This window comes from Neofelis nebulosa, chromosome 6 (genome assembly GCF_028018385.1).
Source record: "Neofelis nebulosa isolate mNeoNeb1 chromosome 6, mNeoNeb1.pri, whole genome shotgun sequence".
NCBI lineage: Eukaryota > Metazoa > Chordata > Mammalia > Carnivora > Felidae > Neofelis > Neofelis nebulosa.
Window position 1 is genome coordinate 135,964,796 of NC_080787.1, and position 15,554 is coordinate 135,980,349.

At 39.3% G+C, this 15,554-nt stretch overlaps 1 protein-coding gene across 7 annotated transcripts in view; it reads left to right on the forward strand.

Moving 5' to 3' along the window:
- ADGB (androglobin) overlaps positions 1 to 15,554 on the forward strand; it is a 164,331-nt gene that overhangs the window by 67,837 nt on the left and 80,940 nt on the right. For all 7 annotated transcript variants that reach the window (XM_058735558.1, XM_058735561.1, XM_058735560.1 and 4 more), the window contains 2 exons: positions 6,823 to 6,997; positions 11,480 to 11,570. In XM_058735558.1, the coding sequence (XP_058591541.1) occupies positions 6,823 to 6,997; positions 11,480 to 11,570 (266 nt within the window). The remainder of the gene's footprint in view (positions 1 to 6,822; positions 6,998 to 11,479; positions 11,571 to 15,554) is intronic.

A 15,554-nucleotide genomic window follows, 5' to 3' on the forward strand; every position in this document is an offset into this window, starting at 1 on the left:
TGGCCATGCTATCTGGAGATGTCCCCTGGTTGGCAGTCACAAAAAGTTGTAAGTTGGGGCCCCAAATGATCAAAAAACCCTTTTTTTGAGATACGGGTGAGCTGGAACAAAGCAGAGGGAGAGTGCCAAGATGGTGCCTGCAGCCTGCGTTCCTTGAGAGCAGCTCCATAGTCCACTAGGTGTGTGCCAGACTTGAAGCCTGCCTCAGAAGGAAGCTCCAGGACAAGCCAAGAGTCTTCCTTCACAGACAGACTGGGGGTGTGGCTCAATTTGCTGTCTGCACAGTGCACTGAGGGTGGCAGCCTGCCAAGGGCTGTCTCTCCAATTGCCACAGTCCTGTGGAACCCAGGAACGCGAGCTCCCCCTTGCTATCTGAGCCAGGCAATCCAGAGGCTTCCTCTGGGTAGCAGCTGCAAAAAACTGGAGGGCCAGACATAAAAACCAGGGCACGGACCACGTGTGAATCTCCTCTCCAGGAGACACAGTGACTCTGAAGGGCGGCAGAGGAAAAGCATAAAACCTAGTGCTTGACCTCCATGGTCTCTGGAAAGGATCACAGTCAGTCCCAAGATGTGTGTTTAATTACAAGTCTGCCCCTCGGGCTGCAGCCATGATGGTTAGTTGATAGGCCTCCCCCACAGAAAGACTGAACTTCTGGGTCTGTTGCCTTTTGCTGTGCCCCGGGGTGGTAGCTGTGACGACTCTTTCTCCATTGGTAACCGTCTGGTGGGACCCACAGGCGTAAGCTCCACTGGCTGCCGGAGCCTGGTGATTAGAGTGGGGTCTCCTAGCAGCAGCTGCAAATTCAGGGCACCAGATGAGAATATGAGCTCCTTTCTGGGTGTCACTGATTATTCTAGTTCCACGAGGACCAGGAATGCAAGTTCCTCTGGCCTCCAGAGCCAGGAAGTCAGGAGGTGTCCTCTGGGTAGCTGCTGCAAAGATCAGGCATCAGAAGCTTATAGAAGCTTCCCTCCAGGAGTACTGGTGTTCTCAATCAGGGCGAAGGGAGAGTGTGAAGCTGGTTCCCCCCAGGCTCTGTTCTTGGAGAGTGTTCCAGCAGGCACCTACTGTGTGTGTTAAATAAGATGCTGGCCCCTCAGGACAAGGCTTTAATCTAAGCCAGTGAGCCTTTCACTTTAAGTCTGGGTGCAATCAGCTAGACTTTTTATTGGATATGAAAATCACTTTTCTCTTTCCCTTATAAAGGGTAAAGTCCACCAGCTTACTTGCTCTTCTCTCTGTTTAAAACAAACACAATACTGCATTTGGAGCTTATTAAATCTTAACCCTTTGGGGGACCCCTAGACATCTAGCACTTTAGTTCTAGAATTCCGTGTTCTGAAATCACTGCATTTAAAGTTGGAGAAGACTAGATGGTTTAGTAATATAATTATACATAAATGTTCGTTGGGTTAGTTACAAACAGCTGGATATTAAAAATTCAATGACAATTTGGTTGAAGTGTAAATAATCCAATTGGATGCTTATTGCGCTTTACTACACAGTATATTTGTCTTCTAGATGATTTGCCCAAGCAGCATCCCTCTTTCGTTCTTTTTCTCTCTTTTTTCTTCCACCTCTTCTTCCTCCCCCTCCTTTTCCTCCTCCTTTTCCTCCTCCTTCTTTGTCCTTTTTGAATAGACACCCTTTATTCATACAAAAGTCTGCGTTTAAGAGGGGTAATATTGTCAAGATGACAGGGCATATAGTGGCAGTTTCTGTGATTTTAATTCAAAGTTAATTAACTTTACTCATTGCCTAAATCCAAGTGTGTTTCCTTGACCTCCCACAAATTTGAGTCTCTGATTAAGATTTGGGTGGGTCATCTATCTCAGCCCTGATTTTCTTTTAACCTCTTTACATGGCATTGGCCTAGCTGCTGTCCTAAATATTCCAGAGATCAAATGCTCTCATACCATGGACTAAAAAATGACCTGAGCCATGCTTTGTGGACTGCCATGGTCTCACTATGGGAAGTACTTAAACTATTTTTAAAACTATAAAATACAAGAATGGGATGAATACATCACACATGCACACACACACACACACACACACACACACACACAAATCCTACAAAATAATCCGTTTGAACTCTTGGCTGTCCCACTGAGAAATTAATATTTAAGCACAAAGTTAGTTTCGAATTTAAAGGACAAAAAAGATCACCTATGTTTGTTGTTAATCCAACAGATTTTATTGATGATCTATTATGTGCTAAATAGTAAGTTAGGTTTTGAGGACCTGTGCTGAGCAAGGTTAACAAAAGTCTCTCGTCGCAAAACTCAGAGCCTAACGAAGGAGACAGACACGCCAACAATAGTAATAAAGTTAGAAAACTGGTATAACAGAGATCATAAAAGGTATCTGGAATATGGTAGAAATATAGTGTTCAAACAATGGGTGTTTGATGCGTGACCAAATGAATGAATCAATGAGTGGATGAATGAATATGGCACACTTAGCAGAAACATGTTTCTGTTTAGCGGTTGACTGGGGAAGCCTTCCTAAAGGAAGAAGTGTTTAAGCGATGGCCTTAAAAAGTTAGCTTAATAAATAGGAAAAAAGTGTGCTCAAAGCAGAGGAGGACTTACGTTGGAAAGTCTGGAGGTGAAGGAGAGCTCTCTGGGTTCAGAGAAGTGCTAGAAGTTGAATAGATAGCAAGGGGAGAAGTCTCAGAGGCAGCTTGAGACGTGGGAGGGAGTCAGGACATACAGAGTATTATAAATCCTTCTTCTGAGGGATTGAAAATGGTTTAAGGGGTCCAGAGGTTCAGGAACTAACCCAGTACCTGTAACAATAATTAAATGAACTGTTTCACCCATCCCCCTACCTACCTCCACTCTGGTGACCATCAGTCTGTTCTCTGTACTTAAGAGTCTATTTCTTGGGTGAAGTAAGTGATGGGGATTAAGGAGCGCACTTGTGCTGAGCACTGGGTGAACTGTTAAATCACTATATTGTATACCTGAAGCTAATATTTAAAAAATGAACTCCAAGGCTATGATGAACTGGTTATATAACCTCACTGTCTCCCTAACTTGCCTGCTGATTCTTTTACATTAGCTGATAGCCTGATCTTGTTCTCTTGGTCAAAATCAGGATAGAATGAGACACAATGTTTTAAAGATAAGCCAACTAAAATAATTGTATTCTAATGGCACTTTGTTAAATGGAGTACACTGCTAAAAATTATAGCCCCAAAGACAATGAGACCAACATTTAAAATAAAGTCAATACTTTACATTTTTTGAAAGAATTGGTCTAGAATATAAGAAAAAGAAAACTTGGAAAGGAACAGGATGCCATGAATTACCCCACATTATTCCCCATCTTCTTGTTCTTGGATATTCTAAATTGTTTTAATTTTATTTAAATGTGTGATCTGCAAGTTCTAAGAAAGCTACCCACTTGCTCAAACTCCTACTTTTAGAATGTTTGAAGGGTGCCTGGCTGACTCCCTCGGTAGAGCATTTGACTCTTGGTCTTGGGATAATGAACTCCATCCAGCCCCACGCTGGGGGTAGAACTTACTTTAAAAAAAATAAATAAATAGAAACAAGATGTTTGAAGTGGGAGGGGGCAGAGGAATGAACAAGCCTTATGGGCAAGGAAGTTTCTAATTTAAGTCTACACATAAATTATTAAAAAATGTTTCTTAAGTCCTTACCTAAGGTTTCACCTGAGTGAATTTTTACTATTCCAAGTCTCTCTCTGCCTCAAACTCTAATCTAAGAAAATTTGAGATCCTTTAACGAAGTTTCTCAACATCAACTATATAACTATTTTCTTTTTTTTTTTTTAATTTTTTTTTTTTTTAACGTTTATTTTTGAGACCGAGAGAGACAGAGCATGAACAGGGGAGGGGCAGAGAGAGAGGGAGACACAGAATCGGAAACAGGCCCCAGGCTCCGAGCTGTCAGCACAGAGCCCGACGCGGGGCTCGAACTCACGGACCATGAGATCGTGACCTGAGCTGAAGTCAGACGCTTAACCCACCAAGCCACCCAGGCGCCCCAGTATATAACTATTTTCTTTTTTTTTTTTTTTTAACGTTTTTATTCATTTTTGAGACAGAGAGAGACAGAGCATGAATGGCGGAGGGTCAGAGAGAGGGAGATACAGAATCTGAAACAGGCTCCGGGCTCTGAGCTGTCAGCACAGGGGCCCGATGCGGGGCTCGAACTCACGGACCGCGAGATCGTGACCTGAGCCGAAGTTGGCGCTCAACCGACTGAGCCACCCAGGCGCCCCCCCAGTATATAACTATTTTCAATAGCATTACTTACTTACATCATTCAGAAATTTTGGGAGGTGCAAAACAGGTGGGATTACTGTGAGATAAAACAGTTCATGGTGAATCCAGGGATTATGACTGTCACAATTAATTCATAATTGAAAGGAGATATGGTATGTATGTTGGAATTAAAATGAACTATGAGAAATCAGCTTACTTACTTTAAATCAAGCTAGTACTTTTGTGGATTATTCAAATAATACAATAGGTGTTTAACACCATATTTAATTGACACAAAACCTTACATTTTCAAATGCCTTAAATAATTTTATTTTCCGATGCTCTATGACTTCAAAAAGAGTAAAGAATCTACACCTTTGGTTGCAGTTATAAGAAGAATTATAAGAGATATGTAATATGACCAAATTCGCTAAATGTTAAATAGTAAGCTATTTGGAAATGATTCAATTTATAAATACTACTTTGGGCATGGCTTCGATTATGGAGACAAAGTATAGTACTGTTCTTGGTTACTATATGAAATGACATCAATAAATCATCCCATAAATCCCCATCTCGAGTGTTGGGAAAATTTCAAACTTGGCAGGGCAAAAGTTGTAGAAAAAAGGTTTAGTCTTTAGAATATTTCTGAAAAAAACAGTTTTAAACCACTCTAAGGCATAATACCAGAGGTTTCTGAATTGTTTTCAAGGAATCACTAACATTCACAAGAGCAATAAAGGAATGTTACAATTCTCTCTGCTTTTTATTAGGCCTCCCCCCGCCCACCCCTTAAACATTGAATCACTTTCCTCTTTATTTTGCACATTTAAACACTTTTAAGTGGCTTTTCTGGACACAATAGTGCACTGATTGTCTCCTTTCAATTATGAATTAATTGTTATAGTCATTAGTTAAGCCCTGGATTCCTAAAGAACTGTTTTATCTGACAGTGACCCCACCTTTTTTGCACCTCCCAGAAGTGGCCATTGAACTATAGAAAAACAGTGACAAAAGTAAGGCAGGTTCAGGCTGAGGCAATACTTTGCAATAGGCTAATAGGTGGGTTTCTGGTCCTAATTTAAATGACAGCTTTATAAATGTACATTTTCAAGCATTGCTTTTTGCATAGAAATCAATGATGCAAAGTCACTAGGAAGAAAAGTAGTTATTGGCAAAACTGACTTAAATGTAGTTATTTTATTTTACTTTAGATGTTTCAACATTTAGACTGTGAATGCCAGAATTTGGCGACAGAATATATTACTTTAACTTTCGCAGACTTTTTGATTTCTTATGGCATATTTCAGCTATCAGTTAGTAACTGAAGTTCTGCTTAAATATGATACTGAATTGTGCCAAAGCAGCGTGGCTTCAGGATATCTGAACAGTCGAATATGGGAAGCATCTTCCCAGACAATGACTTGATTTAGCAGGATTTAGGGCAGCCTCTCTCCTCTGCCCTTCTGTGAAAGGCTCCATTGTCCGCAGAGATCATGGGGATTTCCTGTGAGAGAGCTTCTGTTGGAGGGTGAAGGCATGAGCCATAGACAAGGCACTGGCTTATCACCTCATGGACCTCACACACTACATGTAGTGGATTTTTTCCTTAAAACTATGTAGCCATTCTGGTGACTAAACAAACAAATAAACAAACAGACGCAACCTTCGCATATTATTAAGCACTGTTATTAAAGCTTTAACCTAGAAATTTACCCAAGGGATACAGGAGTGCTGATGCATAGGGGCACTTGTACCCCAATGTTTATAGCAGCACTTTCAACAATAGACAAATTATGGAAAGAGCCTAAATGTCCATCAACTGATGAATGGATAAAGAAATTGTGGTTTATATATACAATGGAATACTACTTGGCAATGAGAAAGAATGAAATATGGCCTTTTGTAGCAACGTGGATGGAACTGGAGAGTGTTATGTTAAGTGAAATAAGTCAGACAGAGAAAAAGAGATACCATATGTTTTCACTCTTATGTGGATCCTGAGAAACTTAACAGAAGACCATGGGGGAGGGGAAGGGAAAAAAAAAACTAGAGAGGGAGGAAGGCAAACCATAAGAGACTCTTAAAAACTGAGAATAAACTGAAGGTTGATGGGGGGGGGTGGGAGGGAGGGGGTGTATGGGTGATGGGCATTAAGGAAGGCACCTGTTGGAATGAGCACTGGGTGTTGTATGGAAACCAATTTGACAATAAATTTCATATTAAAAAAAAAAGCTTTAACTTAGAATAGTAATGGTTGATTAATGTTGGGCCAAACTGAGGTGCTGAGATTTTTTTTTTTCAATCTCAGAACATCTTAAACTTTTAGAACTGAAGAGTGGCTTCTAGTTCAAGTCCCTCAAGTCTCTCATTTTGTAAATCAGTAGATAGAGGTCTCTGGGGGAAAAAAAACCATGACAAGAAATGCCAATGGTACTAACATTTATGTTAGGTAGAAATATGGGTTATTGTTCCTTTATTACCACTTTCTTGTGGTAACAGCATTTTCATAATGACAGAAAGTATTTTTTATGCATAAGGCAATTACACATATCCTTTTAAATGTGCCTTCCACTCTTTAGGCTGATTCTGCCGAGAAGCTGAGACAATATGGACTTTCCCATATCTGTAGCCATCCTGTGCTGGTGACTAGAACTAGGTCTTGCCCTCTCATAGCACCTCCAAAGCCACCTCCCATACCTGCCTGGAAAATCTTTCGTCAAAAAAAGGAAACTGTTATAACAGATGAAGCTCAAGGTATGGGTCATGTTGTCTGGAAATCTTTCTGATTACCATTTCTCTATCTGTAGGTCTAACAGTTGAATTTGTAATGGAATACATCTCTCAAGGCAAGCTACCCAAAATTATACCTAACGCCTACTTTTAATTTTATATCTAAATGTTATGTCTTTAATTTTTTTAATGTTATTTATTTTTGAGGGGGGGTAGTGAGAGAGAGAGAGAGAGAGAGAGAGAGAGAGAGAGAGAGAGAGAGGATGAATGGGGGAGGGGCAGAGAGAGAGGGAGACACAGAATCTGAAGCAGGCTCCAGGCTCTGAGCTGTCAGCACAGAGCCCAACGCGGGGCTCGAACTCACAAACTGTGAGATCATAACCTGAGCCAAAGTCAGACACTTAATCCGACTAAGCCACCCAGGTGCCCCTAAATTTTATGTTTTTAAAGGGTTAATTCTCCACATTTCAGAAGCTGAATAGTTTGGTTCACATCTAAACTGACAAGATATATCCAGGCCATTCTTTGGGTGAGGGTATTGTCATTATTGTGATAGAAAATGGTTTGTAGCAAATAATATTTAAAAACTTAGGTAACATATTTAAGCCCCTGGTGTGAAATCACTCTAGAGTGCCCTGTAGAACATAGTCTTTGAATTAACTGATTTATATTTAGAATAGAAACTGACCCTTATTTAGAATATAGGGATATAACTTCATTCTTGGACTCCCCCTGTGTGAATACTGTCATAAGCCACCATGAATGGTAGTTGTGCTAGAAATAAAGAAGTTCATGTGGGCTCAGGGTGGGGTGGGGGACTGTGCTCACCTAGTTCTTTTTTTTTTAACTTTTTGATCATTTTTTTGAGTTTATATATTTTGAGAGAGCATGAGTGGGGGAGGGGCAGAGAGAGAGGGAGGAAGAGAATACCAGGCAGGCTCTGCAGTGTTAGCACAAAGCCCTACAGGAGACACGATCTCGGAACTGAACTGTGAGATCATGATCTGATCCCAGATGAAGAGCTGGACATTTAAAAGACAAAGCCGCCTCGGCGTCCCGCCCACCTTGTTCTTATTCTCAGTTTACTTCCAACTTCTTCCTAATTCAAATCTCAGTCTTTACTCCTTCAATGTTGTTCTCTCCAAGTCTTCATTCTGATTCCAGTATTTCATAAGTACCAAGTTTGAATGGCAAAAGAAATGAGTGAGAGCATTAAAAGAAACTCAATTCTAAAGCAGATGCATGAGATGGGATTAAAGGAGAACGAAAATTTATAATTTAAAAATTATGGCCTATAGGACGCCTGAGTGGCTCAGTTGGTTAAGGGTACAACTCTTGGTTTTGAAATATACATATATTTTTTTGAAATATATATATTTCAAATATATATATTTGAATATATATTCAAATATTTGAAATATATATATATATTTCTTATTCCAAAAAACTTAAATTGTCTTTGTTCAAAAAAGCTTTCTTTAGTATGTCTTTTGTGTTTGTTTTCTTGATTTTGCACTTTCTCCCTTTGTCTTTGCTAATGATTTTCTTTTTTTCTTTTTTTTTTTTTTTTCAACTTTTTTATTTATTTTTGGGACAGAGAGAGACAGAGCATGAACGGGGGAGGGGCAGAGAGAGAGGGAGACACAGAATCGGAAACAGGCTCCAGGCTCTGAGCCATCAGCCCAGAGCCTGACGCGGGGCTCGAACTCACGGACTGCGAGATCGTGACCTGGCTGAAGTCGGACGCTTAACCGACTGCGCCACCCAGGCGCCCCTGCTCATGATTTTCTAATTGTATTCATCCAGCCACAGTATACCACCTTCTAGAGGTTACTGCATTACAGGCTATGTTCACAGGCCTGTTACCTGAATGCGCAATGAAGGCAAAGCCACCTTGAATATACCTAGAGCCCGTTTACCAGTGGCCTCGCCGTGAAGCTTATAAGTATGCTCTAAGCGGGGCACCTGGGTGGCTCAGTCGGTTAAGCACCTGACTTAGCTCAGGTCACGATCTCGCATTTCGTGGGTTCCAGTTGGCGTCGGCGTCAGCGTCAGACTCTGTGCTGGCAGCTCGGAGCCTGGACCCTGCTTCGGATTCTGTGTCTCCCTTTCTCTACCCCTCAGCCACTCATGCTCTGTCTCTCTCTCTCTCTCTGTCGCTCTCTCTCAAAAATAAATAAACATTAAAAACCAAACAAACAGTATCCTCTAAGGGTTCGGTCCATGCACCAAGGCTTATACTTCTATTGGTGGCACCTGCTGTGGCTCCTGATACCAATGCAAGTGTTGCTGATTCCTCATGGCAGGGGACCAGGGAACCCTATCTTGGTCACAATGCAGTACGGAAGTCTCCGTGGTGCTCAGGATTCTACAACTGCAATGGTCACATGGATTGAAAGATTTACCTGTTCCCTGCCTCCTACTTTCAACCATAATTTACATGTTTTTAGAATATAAATTAACAACTGTAACCATGTAATTTTCCTCGCCTTTGCTTCTTGCCTACATGATACAAGCAGTACAGCTGGTAGCAAAGATTTTCTAGCACAACACGCTCAGTCTTTGCCAGAAAAGAACAAAGACTAAAGAAATATCTGGTTTGGGTGGAAAGAAGAAAAGGTCAGGTTTGTTGTTGTTGTTTGTTTGTTTGTTTATCAAGCCTATCTGCCCCCCCTCTCTCTTGCTTGATTATTTCAGTCTTTACTTTCTTTGAGCTTCTGCAGTTGACTCTTGGTGCCTGCCAGCTGCTGCATTGGGATACAGGAACTTTGCAATTTCCATTCTTTCCTCCCTCTCTCCCTCCCTCCATCCTCTCTATCCTCTTTCCTGTTCTCTGTCCTTCTGAACCAAAGATCAGCATGCACATGAAGCTTGAGAGAAAATCTTTGCTCTAAAATGCATCAAAGAATAGCTGAATAAAGGGGAAAATATTGAACATACAGGCGTTTTCTGATTTTGATAATGACTGTGGTATAATTCTAGCTGCATGATGGCTTTAGGGTGAACTGGGGAAGAAAATCTAAAATTGGTAGGATTCCAACCTATGGCGTCCCACCTCAAGGTTCACCCCATAATTGTCTTTCTTCTATCTATTGGGTTTAATATTTAAAGTGAAAAATAATAGGAAATAGAAAGAGAGACAGCAAGACAGAGAGGGAGGGAGAGAGAGAGAGAGAGAGAGAGAGAGAGAGAGAGAGAGATATCATTTGAGAGCTTATCACAGAATAAGCACAGAGAAGTTATGTGCACATTCAGAGTTTCTCTTATTTTTCTCCAGTGGGCATCCTTTCCACTGTAGCAGGAGTTTTATTAAACTAATCATCTCTAATGTTTAATTCCTGTGATCACCATGTTAGTGCTTGAGCTCTGTTCTGTATACACTGAGAATTTCTTTTTTTAAAATATTTATTTATTGGGGAACCTGGGTGGCTCAGTTGGTTGAGCGTCCGACTTGGCTCAGGTCATGATCTCATGGTTTGTGAGTTCGAGCCCCGGGTTGGACTCTGTGCTGACAGCTCGGAGCCTGGAGCCTGCTTCGGATTCTGTGTCTCCTTCTCTCTTTGCCCCTCCCCCACTTGTGCTCTGTCACTCAAAAATAAATAAATGTAAAAAAAAATCCTAATGTTTCTTTATTGATTTTGACGGGGGTGGGGGGGAGAGAATTCCAAGCAAGCCCAGTACTGTCAGCACAGAGACCGATGCAGGGCTCAAACCCACAAACCGTGAGATCACGACCTGAGCCAAAATCGAGATTTGGAAGCTCAATCCACTGAGCCACTCAGGTGCCCCTCCACTGAGAACTTCTTACTTCTATATTGGCTTCAGACTCCTTTAGGAGTATTCACAAAGTCTTTCTTGATCTAATGCTTTCTTTCCTTCCCATGGCCTTGACTTTGTTACATTTTTGGTTCTAGTACCATATCCAGATATTAGTCTGTATTTTTTCTTCATATTTGAGCATTTGTGTTGCAGAGGTTAACTAAAAGAACAGTTTTTAGTGAAAAACTTTTTTTTTTTTTTTTTTTAATTTTTTCAACGTTTTTTTTTTTTTTTATTTATTTTTGGGACAGAGAGAGACAGAGCATGAACGGGGGAGGGGCAGAGAGAGAGGGAGACACAGAATCGGAAACAGGCTCCAGGCTCCGAGCCATCAGCCCAGAGCCCGACGCGGGGCTCGAACTCACGGACCGCGAGATCGTGACCTGGCTGAAGTCGGACGCTTAACCGACTGCGCCACCCAGGCGCCCCTTTAGTGAAAAACTTTTAAAGAAGTAGCAATGAATGTCCAGTAATAATAAGACAATGTTTCACATTGTAGGTTTGCTGGGTAGACAGTTAATCTCATCAACACTGCAGTAGATGTTAAGTTATGCATTTAATTTTAGAAGATTAAAAAACAAAAGTGTATCATACTGAATCAATAATTATCTTTTAGATTCTTTTAGAATCTTCTAGATCTTATAGAACCAATGATAAAGAATCAATAATAGAGAATTTTTCTTTTAGAAACAATAATAAAGAAGCCCGAACAGTTTCTTGAAATTTCAAGTCCATTTTTGAATTATAGGATGAATCCGTTTGCAATTCCAACAGAAACGTAAGTATATCACATTCTTTCCCACAAATACATCTGGTTGACAAATGAAGTGTTTGTGAATTGTCTCACAACTGTGAGACAAATTGTCTGACAATTATGCTTTGGTGACAGTGATTGCAAGAAAACAATAATCTTAGATTCTTTTCCCCACAGTAATAAGTAGCTAAGATAAATTCTGAATCAATTAAAATAAAGCTTTAATATGTCTGGCTTTATAGCCTTGGCTACTGTTTTAGAACAGTGAAGGATTTTGTTGAACCTTAAACATTAGCACTAACAAATGCTTTTGGTTATTATCTGATACTTAAATTGTAAGATCAGATGATTGTCATAGAAACTAGGGAGATGAAGTATGTTACTTTTAGAGGAAGAAACCCTAAATAGAACAACAAAGAAAATAAAGAAGTAAAAGGAGGAGGAGAAATCCAAATATATTAATATTTGAATATGACAATGAAAGAAAGACTAACATCCTGGATCTAAAATTTCTAATGAGTCAACAAATAGCAATAATGTGAAGAAATAGTGAGTGATATGAGTGGAAGTGATGATTATTACCACTCAAAGTGTGGTAATTTTTTAAGCAGCCATGCATAAGTAATACATAGACATATGCATGTGTCCAAGATTACCAAATTTATACTCTGAATTTTGCAGATAATTGTACTTCAATTACCCATCAACGAAGTTGTAATACATAAAAATAAATAATAATATGTGAAAAGTTTTTAAAAAATTAAATAGGAATTCTAGGAATTCAATAATTCAAGGAATACAGTAATAACCAAAACTAAGAATTCAATGGACGTATTTCATCAGAGATTAGATGCAGCTAAAAAAGACAGTTAGCAAAAGGGAAAACAGATTAGAGATAATATCCAGACTGAAGCACAAAGACAAGAAAGAAAGAAAGAAAGAAAGAAAGAAAGAAAGAAAGAAAGAAAGAAAAATGTATAGTAAAAACAAATGGAACAAGTTGAAAAGGACCAACATACTTCCAAGTGGGTCTCAGAAATAGAGGATAGAGAGATGCGAGAATAGCCAAAAACTAAAAATATAATGGCAAAATATCCCAAAAGTAAGAAAAAAAAAAAAACCCTCATGTCAAGATTCAGGAAGTTCTGAAATCCAGCAAGTAAACACAGAGAAAAGTGCAGCTGGACCCAATCCCAGTGAAACCGAAGACAAATCAGATACAGTGACCTGCAGACAGTGAAAGAAATGCTGCCTCACAAACCAACGTGAATGTCACACACACAAAATATTAGACCAAAGAAGCCTGGCGTAAAAAGTACATGGGTTGCTTTTAAGGATTCTATTAACGTTCATTATGAGAAGAAAAATCAAAAGCAATCTATGGTGTTGGAAGTCAGGAGAATAGTTTTCTGTGGTGAGCAGGACTGGCCGTGGTTGGGAGACCTATCGGGCAGGACTCATGGGGCACTGGCAACAATAATGTCCCTTGATCAGCATAATGGTGATATGGCCGTGCTTGCTTTGAGATTTTCAGCAAGGTTTGCATTTATGATTTGCTCCTTGTTTGAATGTATCTTAAACTTAAATAAAACTTTAGTGAACATTTTGAATGGCTTATATTATCGGTCACACAGTGGCCATTAGACGTAGGTTAGCCTTCTTTGGACATATTAAAATCCATGACCGGAACGTAAGCGGATGAAGTAAAACAGTCAAAATTGAGATCAGAAGGCAGTTCGTTGTATGGTTTTACTTTCAGAGCCAGTCAATTTACATTTTATGAACTCTATAAGTTGAAAATGTTAGAGATATTCTTCAAATTGTTTCCTTTTAAGGCTCCTGTCAACTCTATGCATTAACAATTGAGCACTGAGGGGGGTTAGGAGGGACCCCTAGGCAGCCCTAACACAGGACAGTCATTGGCAGTCAGCAATGTCAAGCCTTGAAAGACAGCTCTATAAACCAAAAAGACAGTGTGCTGCTACTTTAATTTAAAAAATTTGTTACTGTTACGAATTTATAAATCTAGTTTTAACTTTTAATAAAATTTTGTTATACATAAATCGATTAATTTCCACTAAAGTTTTAAATAGATTTAGTTTTCTGAATTTATTTATACATTAAAAAATTTTTTTTTAAGTTTATTTATTTTGAGAGAGAGAAAGCAAGGGAGGGGCAGAGAGAGAGGGAGAAAGAGAGAATCCTCCATTTAGCTCGGAGCCTGATGTGGGGCTTGAACTCACAAAACTGTGAGATTATGATCTGAGCTGCAATCAAGAGTTGGATGCTCAACTGAGCCACCTAGGTGCCCCTATTTAAACATTTTAAATGGCATTTACAATATCATTATATATTGTTATCTCTTTAAGTACTTTAAAAGCCAAAAATCATAGCAAATAAAATCTTGCAAAGTATTTAAATCATTATAAAAGTTCAAATAACCAGGGCATCTGAGTAGCTCATTGGGTTAAGCATCCGACTTTGGCTTAGGTCATGATCTCACTGTTGGTGAGTTTGAGCCCCATGTTGGGCTCTGTGCTCACAGCTCAGAGCCTGGAGCCTGCTTCAGATTTGGTGTCTTCCTCTCTCTCTGCCCCTCCCCTGCTTGCACTCTCTCTCTCTCTCTAAAATAAATAAACATTAAAAAAATTTTTTAAGGTCAAATAATCAAATTCACATATTTTGAGAAACTTAATTTTTCCTATACCTACCATTAGTTTTTATAAACTCAAATTTTCTTATACCTTGTAACATAATCATAAAACTAAACTTAAATATGCTATATAGATTTTAAAGCCTAATTTGCTGCATTATGTAACATGCTAAATTCTTTCATATGCTAGAAATACAAAATAGCACATATACATAGAATTTTCCTAAACTTAACATAAAAATGTTAGTGCTTCATAATTTTTCTAATTAATTTCACATTTAATATTACCCACTAAGATGATGCTTTTTTCCATTTCAAATCCCTTTTTACTGTCTCTCAATTGATTGAGGTTTCATACTAACCAGAGATTTTATGGATTTTGAGAGCTGCAGACCACCAGGAGAAATTTCCTCACAATTCAAAATGTCATTCCCAAATTTCTAGAATCTCTGTGCCAGTAGGCATCACATATGGGTTGGTTTCATAACCTGAACTCCCCGAGTTACTCCCTTACTCTATTTTCCTATATTTTCCTTCAGCTTTATTATCTGGTCAAGGTGGACGGAAGTCTACAAACCAAATCTAAGTGACTTTGGCACCTGATTAGATTCAACTAATCTATTCACTGTTTGACTCTGTTATGAATTTCCTGGCATATTTATTCAATCTGACAGAGCCAAAAACAAAGATATGTGAATGACATTTTATCGTACAAGAAAGAAATGTCCCTTGTCCAGCTTTGCTGTGCAGAGTTCTCAGGTCAATATGAGTGCTAGCCCTTTTTCGGCGAGCCCTTGAGAGCGACCCCCGATCACAAGTGCCTTTCCCTGGAACACTACCTCTGTAGCAACATGCCAGAGTTGCCCATTCTTGGCTCCTGGCCAAGTGGAAGCCGCTCAGAGCCTCACAACAAATATGTCTGTGCTACCCTCTAGCGTCAGCTTCAGGTAAATCAGAGATGCTTAGCTTGTGAATTAGGAACTTTCACTAAACATTTGCAAAGAAAAAAAGAAGTTCAGGAAGACTGTATACATGAAATTTAATTTTATCGTTGACAAACACTTAAAGTAAAATATATGTGCTATAACAATGTCTTTTTATTGTGCCTATAAACTTCGAGGTATGACAATGGCGATTCAAGGTCTTATTAGTAATTACTTGAAATTCTGTACCCTTGAGTAGCTAGTAAGAGTGCCACAGTTATAAACTCAAGTGCTCAAGACTCACAATTTCTTACTCTGAGACCTATTTCACTGATACATTACTCTGATGCTGAGTTAAATCAAATCTAAATGTAAAATTCCTTTGTTCTGATCATCAACATTTAAAGATGACCACCATAGTTTTAAAATAGT